General features: G+C 39.3%; 1 protein-coding gene across 1 annotated transcript; it reads right to left on the reverse strand.

Moving 5' to 3' along the window:
* Nucleotides 1-5,714: 5,714 nt before the first annotated feature.
* LOC121373693 (PHD finger protein ALFIN-LIKE 7-like) lies at nucleotides 5,715-7,225 on the reverse strand. Its single transcript, XM_041500421.1, has 2 exons — nucleotides 7,086-7,225; nucleotides 5,715-6,704 (listed from the first exon to the last, which is right to left on the reverse strand). Exon 2 carries the CDS (start codon nucleotides 6,699-6,701, stop codon nucleotides 5,928-5,930), a length of 774 nt encoding a protein of 257 aa, XP_041356355.1. The 5' UTR covers nucleotides 6,702-6,704; nucleotides 7,086-7,225; the 3' UTR covers nucleotides 5,715-5,927.
* Between the last annotated feature and the right edge of the window lie 1,139 nt (nucleotides 7,226-8,364).

The raw sequence follows: 8,364 nt of genomic DNA on the forward strand, positions 1-8,364 counted from the left end.
CGTGGATAATTTGCACACGGAAAATCGCAAGCACGATCAGACCACGTGTAACAAATATGATCCTGGAGTTTAGTTTGTGAATGAAAACTGATAATGGTGTGTGCAATTTTATCGGTATGTATTAACATAAGTGTATTAATTCTTAATACATTCCTTTCCAAGGCATTAGTTACCATGCTTCAAGGGAATGGGTTTATCATACAAATTCCCCGTCAATAATAATAATAATAATAATACATTGAACTAAATTACTAAGTATCTAAATTACACTAGCAACTACCCTACGCCCACAGACATAAGAACAAGCGCACGTGCATTTAGTAACCATTACCTTTTTTCTTAACACAAATATTAATATAACACATAAAATTAACTATATAAATATATGTTTTAAAAATTAACTTCTTAAATTATATTTATAGCGTTCATATTGTGCATAGCATATTGCTCCTATACAAATAATTGTGTTCTCATATTTTGTTTATTAATCGTCCAGCTTAATAACAGGTCTGTAAAACTAGATACATTTTATTTTGCCAAAAAGTATACATTTTGTAGGCATATATACATATTCATAAATGAAATAATATATTGTGCACACTGCGGGGAATGGTATGTAGCAACTGATAAAAGTCAGTAATAAATGGGTAAAAAAAATGTTTTATTTAACGACGCACTCAACACATTTTATTTATGGTTATATGGCGTCAGACATATGGTTAAGGACCACACAGATTTTGAGAGGAAACCCGCTGTCGCCACTACATGGTCTACTCTTCCGATTAGCAGCAAAGGATCTTTTAAATGCGCTTCCCACAGGCAGGATAGCACAAACCATGGCCTGTGTTGAACCATTTATGGATCACTCGGCGGTGCAAGTGGTTTACACCTACCCATTGAGCCTTGCGGAGCACGACACTCGGGTTTGGAGTCGGTATGTTGTCCTTAAAAATCCCATGCCTCGACTGGGAAATAAACCCAGTTGAGTGCAGCCTGTAGACCGATGGCCTGCCACTCTTACGCCACCGAGGCCGGTAAATAACAATGATATTAATGCAGTACATAGCAATAACATACAATATATTATTAACACATGTCATGTGTCAATGCTGTATGTTCTGTGCATAGTAGCAGCGGTGAAATAACGACGCACTCAACACAATTTTATAATTAGCTGAGGAAACCCGCTTTGCATGGGCTATTGTCGCTAGACAGTATTTGCAGTTAATCTTATATGTTGCGGTTTATTATAATAACAAGGTTTAATATGTTGAACCTCTTATTGTATGGTGTAGAAGTGGATCACACTAGAAGACAGTTACTATTCGTCTTCTACTGGATTAAAAATTGTACAGACTGGGATCCGAATTTTATGCCTTTATGTCAATATTGTGGTATCTGCTCGTTTCTATAACGGTCTTATGGAAAGATAGTCCAATGTTACTATAAATATGTTTACATCTCAGAAGGCAATGTAGGTTTCTGAATGGTAAGGTTGTAAGCAATTAATGTTCAAGCACGTCTCTCCCAGACACAATCTCTGACTCCTCCAGTGACTGGGTCCGGGACAGAAACTGGTGTGGGGAGGGGGTGGGGGTATGGTTTAAAATGGGCATAAGTTTGGAAATAACAATTAGTGGAAAAGTCAATATGTATATGTATTTGTATAATAGACATCTTGGAGAATTGTTGGACACAGCACACAAACATAGGGTGAATAGTGGTTTGAGCGGAGGGTGAAGAGTTAGTTCCTCTAACCCGATTAGAACAAAAGGTACTAGAGTCAGTAACACTGGCAGTCTTCCTTGTTTCTGGTTGTGTTGTGCCACGTCTGATATGGTTAGTTATCCTGTTGGTTCTGTGACACTGGCAGTCTTCCTTGTTTCTGGTTGTGTTGTGCCACTTCTGATATGGTCAGTTATCCTGTTGGTTCTGTGAGTGGGGCGTGTATTGTTTGCCAAATCGATCAGAACGTTCACTGTTTTCTTATTACCTCTATAAACTGTTCTGGTTCTAATTGTCCCGGAGTCTAATTGTCTAGCCGATGAGTTTGTTTTGTTTATCGACACCACTAGAGCACACTGATATTAATCGGGTTTCCTCTATTGAATACGAGTCAGAATTACCAAATGTTTGACATCCAATAGCTTATGATTAATAAATCAATGTACTCTAGTGGTGTCGTTAACAAATGAAAAACAACCCTCTCCCCCTCCCCCCCCCCCCCCCCCCAAGAAAAAAACAACCCGTTTGATGTTTTTGGTCACTGCTAAAACAAATCGGAAGGCATCTGGGTATTCTACAAGTCTTTGCAGTATGTCCCCACTTTTCACATTTGTCGGGCTTGTAGATAAAATGTTTTATAGGGCGATAATCCCCATCTAGAGATCGAAATAACTGCCAATAGTGGGATATTCCAGGAAAATACCCAGGAAATAATTATTACATTTGGAGACGCTGATTACCTTCAAATGAGAATTTTCACTTCTGGTTTTATTTATTAAATAGTTTCCATTGAAAGGCAAGGGCGCGATGTAGCCCAGTGGTAAAGAATTGATATTTTATAAAGTGTTAGTAGAACTTTCAAAGTTTAGTTTGTATACTAGTAACACATTAATCGTGTATATATTTTTAAAATAAAATATACTAAAGTAGACAATGAACGTTTTCACTTCTTAATTTTACGTGTTAAAATCGACAAATTCAAATAAATATTATTTCGTTTGGAAAGGGTAAAGTTAGAGGGGGTAGGGGGGTGTTTAACGACATCAAAGATAAAGCATATTGATTTAATAATCATCCGACCCCATACAACCGTATATAAAATGTGTTAAGTGCGCCGTTAAATAAAACATATCCTATCCTTCCTTCCATCTGCTGTTGGATGTCTAACATTTGGTAATGTTGACATATAATCTTAGAGAGGAATCGGGTGCATTTGCAGGGGGAGGGTATTGGAGGTCGAAAGACTTACTTGCCCAAGCTTAAAAAAAATTGAAATGTCTTTTTAGGGGGAGCATGGCCCCATATAAACTTCGCTGAACAGTCTATAACCCCAGCCCCGCTGAAATCCCTGCACACGCGCCTTGGAAACCCGCTACATATTTTTAGCAAGGGATTGTTTATATGTACCATCCCACAGACAGGATATCAATTACCATGGTCTTTTTGTATACCAGCCGATGGGGATCGATCCTAGACTGACCGTGCATTCCAAAAAACACCTTTATAGGTCCAAGTAATGAATAAAAATAACATATAGTCTTGAAAAATGTTACGTAAATCGAACACAGTACCCTCTTCCTCTACCCCTAGAACGTTACGTAATTAGTAACACCCCCTTACATGTAACGCGTATGTCAACAGCTGGCCACTGTCAAAATTTCAAGGCAAATCCCTCACTCACCGACCCCTGGAAAGGCGTTGTACCATACCCCTATGGATATAAATATGTTTTGGAGATATGAGACGACCCCTCAATCAAGACCGTTAAATTTGTACAAAAATTGCGAAATCTCACGTTATCTCTCGTTGGGGAATTCTATACTTGTGATAAGCCAATGGAAACCGAGATCGGTACGAGCCCGTCAAAAGTGTTCCACTTTCAAAATCATGGCTTTGTTTTTGACCTGGATAAGCCAGCGTAGTGAAACCAATGCGGAGTGCGGCGTCATATATGCACCAAACGTAATTGGATTTTCTGTTCTATATGCTTTAAAAAATAAAAATATTCCAGGGAATGTAGTTTTAACTTGTCAACACTGCATGGGCAAAATATCGAATTTATTTATACCCAAAATGCGTATAAAAGAAACAGATTGACACGACCTTCAATTGCCTTAGCAACACATTTAATAAAACTGTTTAATGTAATATCAGTTTCTCAAAAACCACGTACAGAATCAGTTTTTGAAAAACCTCGAACATATATATATATATATATATATATGTGTGTGTGTGTGTGTGTGTGTATGTGTATGTGTATATACATTCACATACACACACATATATATATATATATATATATATATATATATATATATATTATATATATATATCAGTGTTCTAGCTAGCAATAAATAGAGGGGCGCTGCGCCCTGCCCCCGTTTTATGCCGCCCTGCCGTGTTTGTGACCGCACCGCCCCTGATTATCGCCGCCCTGCCCTAATTCATTGTCAAACAAGAATACAAAATCTTGCTTTCCTCTCAAAGCGTGTACAGTGTTGTTACGAGTCTGTATTCCCAACTAAAAAACGTTTGACAATACATTGTTTGGCCACAGTGAAAGCCGACAGCAGTAACGTGATATGTTTTTTCTTTTCTATTGTTAGTCGATATGACTGCAGACGAGCGGACAGGCAGTCTTACAAAGCTTGAATGCAAAGTAATCCTCACACCGCCACGCACATAACCACACACCACCTAGCAAATATATATACACACACACACACACACACACACACACACACACACATATATATTAAAAACAAAAAGTAATGTGAAATTCAATTTAAAAACGAGTTTAATAAGTTTAGGAAACTGGTTTTCCCATCTCTTATAAACAACATTATAATAAATTGCTGTTAATCAAACCTCTTGTTAAAACCTTAGAATTAAAACTAAAATCTCGATCTAGCAAGACAAACAAATGAACATGAATCCTTTTTTAACGACGCACTCAACACATTTTATTTACGGTTATATAACGTTAGAGATATGGCTAAGGAACACGCAGATATTGAAAGAGGAAACCCGCTGTCTCTACTTCATGGACTACTATTTTCGTTTAGCAGCAAGGGATCTTTTATATGCACCATCCCAACAACAGGACAATACATACCACGGCCTTTGTTACACCAGTTGTGGAGCACTGGCTGGAACGAGAAATAGCCCAATGGGTCCACCGACGCGGATCGATCCTAGACCGACCGTGCATCAAGCGAACGCTTTACCACTGGACTATACGTCCTGCCCTTTTTAACGAAAAAAACAAAAATCGTTCCATATACCCGTGTGCTTGTATTAAGGTTGACACAAGAGAATATTTATACAAACTGTACACAAAAGGAATGGCCATCAAATGTTAGCGATGTCCAGTGGCGTACCAGAAAATCCATTGGGGGGGGGGGGGGGGGGGCAATGACATGAGGCGGAATGCCAAATGAACTGTGGTGGAGGTTTGGAAACGGATCGTTAAAAAAAGAAAATTAATATATAATAAAATTATAACTCGCAAAAACTAGATCCGCCTCTAATGTCTGACATGGCCATTTCATTCACACAACGGTCACGTGCCTCGCGCCGTTTTCCGTACTGAAGGCATTGATTACTATTCATTGGTCTAACTTAATTAATGGACTAATCAACCCCAGTCCGAGTATTCTGACTGTAAGAGAGCTAGACGGATATTTGGAAGATCGTCATGACCGTCCAGATGTCCGTCTAGCTCTCTTACAATCAGAGTATTCGTGGCTATATCAAACCTTGCAAGTGTGCAAAAAGTCCACCGACCCTTCCTCTAAACGACTGACCTGTGATGCCGTGCATACATTTGCATATTTATGAGTAGGGTAGGGTGGGGCAAGACGCACCCCTTAAGGGGAATTAAGTATATTTTTGTTCAGACCCAACATTTCAGCATTTTAATGGCATAATATGATAGACGTCTTGGTGTACTATGATTTGCTGTCTATTTCTGATGAAAAACAACTATATTGAACATGCAATCTTTAATAAAATATTTTTATCCAAGGGGGCATCTTGCCCCGTGCCTGGGGCAAAACGCCCTTTAATGTGGGGTAAGATGCCCCAGCATAAATGAAACAAAACTTTCAACTTTTAATCAAGGAAGAAACCTGAACTTCATTAAAACAACAGTTTGCCCCCTATTTGTATCTGAACTGGTGTTTGTATCATTGAATCAGATATCAGTCACTATCTGAATCACAGTTGGGACAAATAAAACAGTCTTGACCCTCTGTACAATCTCTGTGCGCCCATTTCTTACAGTCATGGCACTGGACCCACACTTCGCGTGGTCTGCTGTTTTCGAATGGTTCTCCACATATAAGACATGGCCACTCTTCATCCTCACTGCTGCTCATTTCGCACCTCTGTTTCTTACGTGGTCTTGGTTTAGCCTTTCCTTTTCCTTTTCCACTGCTCTGGCCTTTCCCCTTTGTAATCATCTTTGCCGGTCTTAGTTCTTTCACAGTCTTTTTAGTTTTCTTTTCCGCTATCTCAACCAACCTGCTTTTGTATGGGGACGACGTCAGCACCTCAGCAGAATGCGGATAGCTATATCTGGATGACGACTGAAAATGGCCTTGCAACCAATCACGACCAGCCATCTTCGATTCGGATTTGAAGTTGTGCTTGATGCCAAGTCGTTCAGCTAGTTCAAAAGCAAGTCGCCTTACATCGACCGTCGATAGCCCATACAAAGACCTCTCCATGTGTGTAATATGTTGGATCAGTAAGCGTTCGACGTCATGTGACAACACTGGCTGCTTTGGCCCAAGAACAACAACGCCGCTGTATTTCACCTTGAGGTCCCGGTGTCGACGTAGCGTGCGAGCTGGAATACCATACTGGCGACTAACCTGCTTCAGCGGCTGATCTTTTAGGGCATTTAGTGCTGATTTGAGCTTTTCACCACCATACTTCCCTCGGTCCGTTTTCCTTTTATATATCCGAACCATTATCTGTAAGAAATCAAAGAAAGAAACTGAGAAAGCTTTTAATTGCATCATTTACATTGATATTATTAATATCATGTATTGTACGAGTTCAAAAAATGAAATTAGTTTAGTCTATTAAATGAGACTATCGTGTGGGCAAGACGCCCCCTTTCAGAGGCGTCTTGCCCCACGGTATGCATGACGTAAGAACATACTTTACGTCATCGGAATCCATATTTTCGCCCATGTGCGTCAACAATTTTTGAAACTTGAGATATTTATAAGTAATATTATAGTGATTGCACGTTGAAGTATAGTATCTTGTTTTTCACAGAGATTAATTCATTACTTACCATATTTATAAAAATGGACTATAAAAACATAAAATGTGAATATTTTACGTACCGTCAGTTATCAGCGTTTGTGCTTTTGTATACACCAGCCGTTTGATGGCAGCACTGTCTGCAGTCGTTAGACATCCGCATAAAGTCCATACAGGCCGAGTAAATGGAAAGAGGCGTTTTACCCCGAGGGTGCGTCTTGCCCCACCCTACCCTAATCGTGAATATTAATAGACCACGACCCCAATCTCTCTCAATGGTAGGGTTATTTTACAATCCACTGTTCTAGCTTAATTAATGGACTAATAAAAACTTGCAATAGTGCAGAAATTCCGCCGTCACTTTCTCTACACGACACACCTGAGACGTCGTCCATACATTTTAAGTTTAACGAGATATCGTGCATATTCATACGCCACGCCCCTATATATCCATTGTAGCTTAATTGATGAACTTAATCAACACTTGCAATAGTGCATACAGTCCGCTGACCCTTCTTGTACACGGCTGACCTGTGGTGTCGTGCGTACATTTCAATATTAATCAGCTATCGTGCATATTAATCAGTCTCCTATACTCAACTGCGGCCGTATTAAAAGTATTTATAGCAACATGGACAATTATGAGCTAGTCTTGTGAACTGACTGAGTAAAAAATAAAATAAAACAGTATTCATTCAAATCATATTTAGATCACCTATCATCGGGGTGGGTGGGGCAAATCACACTCTGGTCCCTCCAGCTTCAGACTTAGGAAGAAGGGTGGCCGGGGGCGGAGGTCAGATCCACAATGAACCCACCCATTCGCTTCCAACGCACATGCTAAATCTAGAAATAACTGGGACCGAAAGGACTAGCGACGTAGGGTTGTGGGGCCGATTATGTAGCGAGGTCGAATCGTCTGGAAAGCGATAAAAGCTTCCAAGGGCAATCAGATCGGGTTTTGTCTTCACCGGGAGAGGTCCTTTCAGATAATCATCATCTTAATTATTAAAGCCTTGAGCTATTATAACATTTATATTAGTATACCACCATTGGACAAGAGTAAGTCGCTAGCCGCTGTATTTCCCATTGTATTTCCTTTGTATTTCTTTGCAGGCTCCGTTCAGGGATCGAGAATTATCATTTTTTGTGCTTACGATTACGTCCTCTGACCGTCCTTGCATTAAGATATCAATGGCCGCCTTTTGTTTATTTTGAATAGTCTATTGTAATTGTAAATTTGTGTATTAACTCCTAATAACTGTTTTTTAGTAGTGCCAGCTACTATCTAAGATATTATTAATTGTTATACTATATTATTATAATATTTAAATAAAGAATTTTCACTCGGAAGATTCTGTA

The sequence above is a fragment of the Gigantopelta aegis genome, chromosome 5, assembly GCF_016097555.1.
Source record: "Gigantopelta aegis isolate Gae_Host chromosome 5, Gae_host_genome, whole genome shotgun sequence".
Classification (NCBI taxonomy): Eukaryota; Metazoa; Mollusca; class Gastropoda; order Neomphalida; family Peltospiridae; genus Gigantopelta; species Gigantopelta aegis.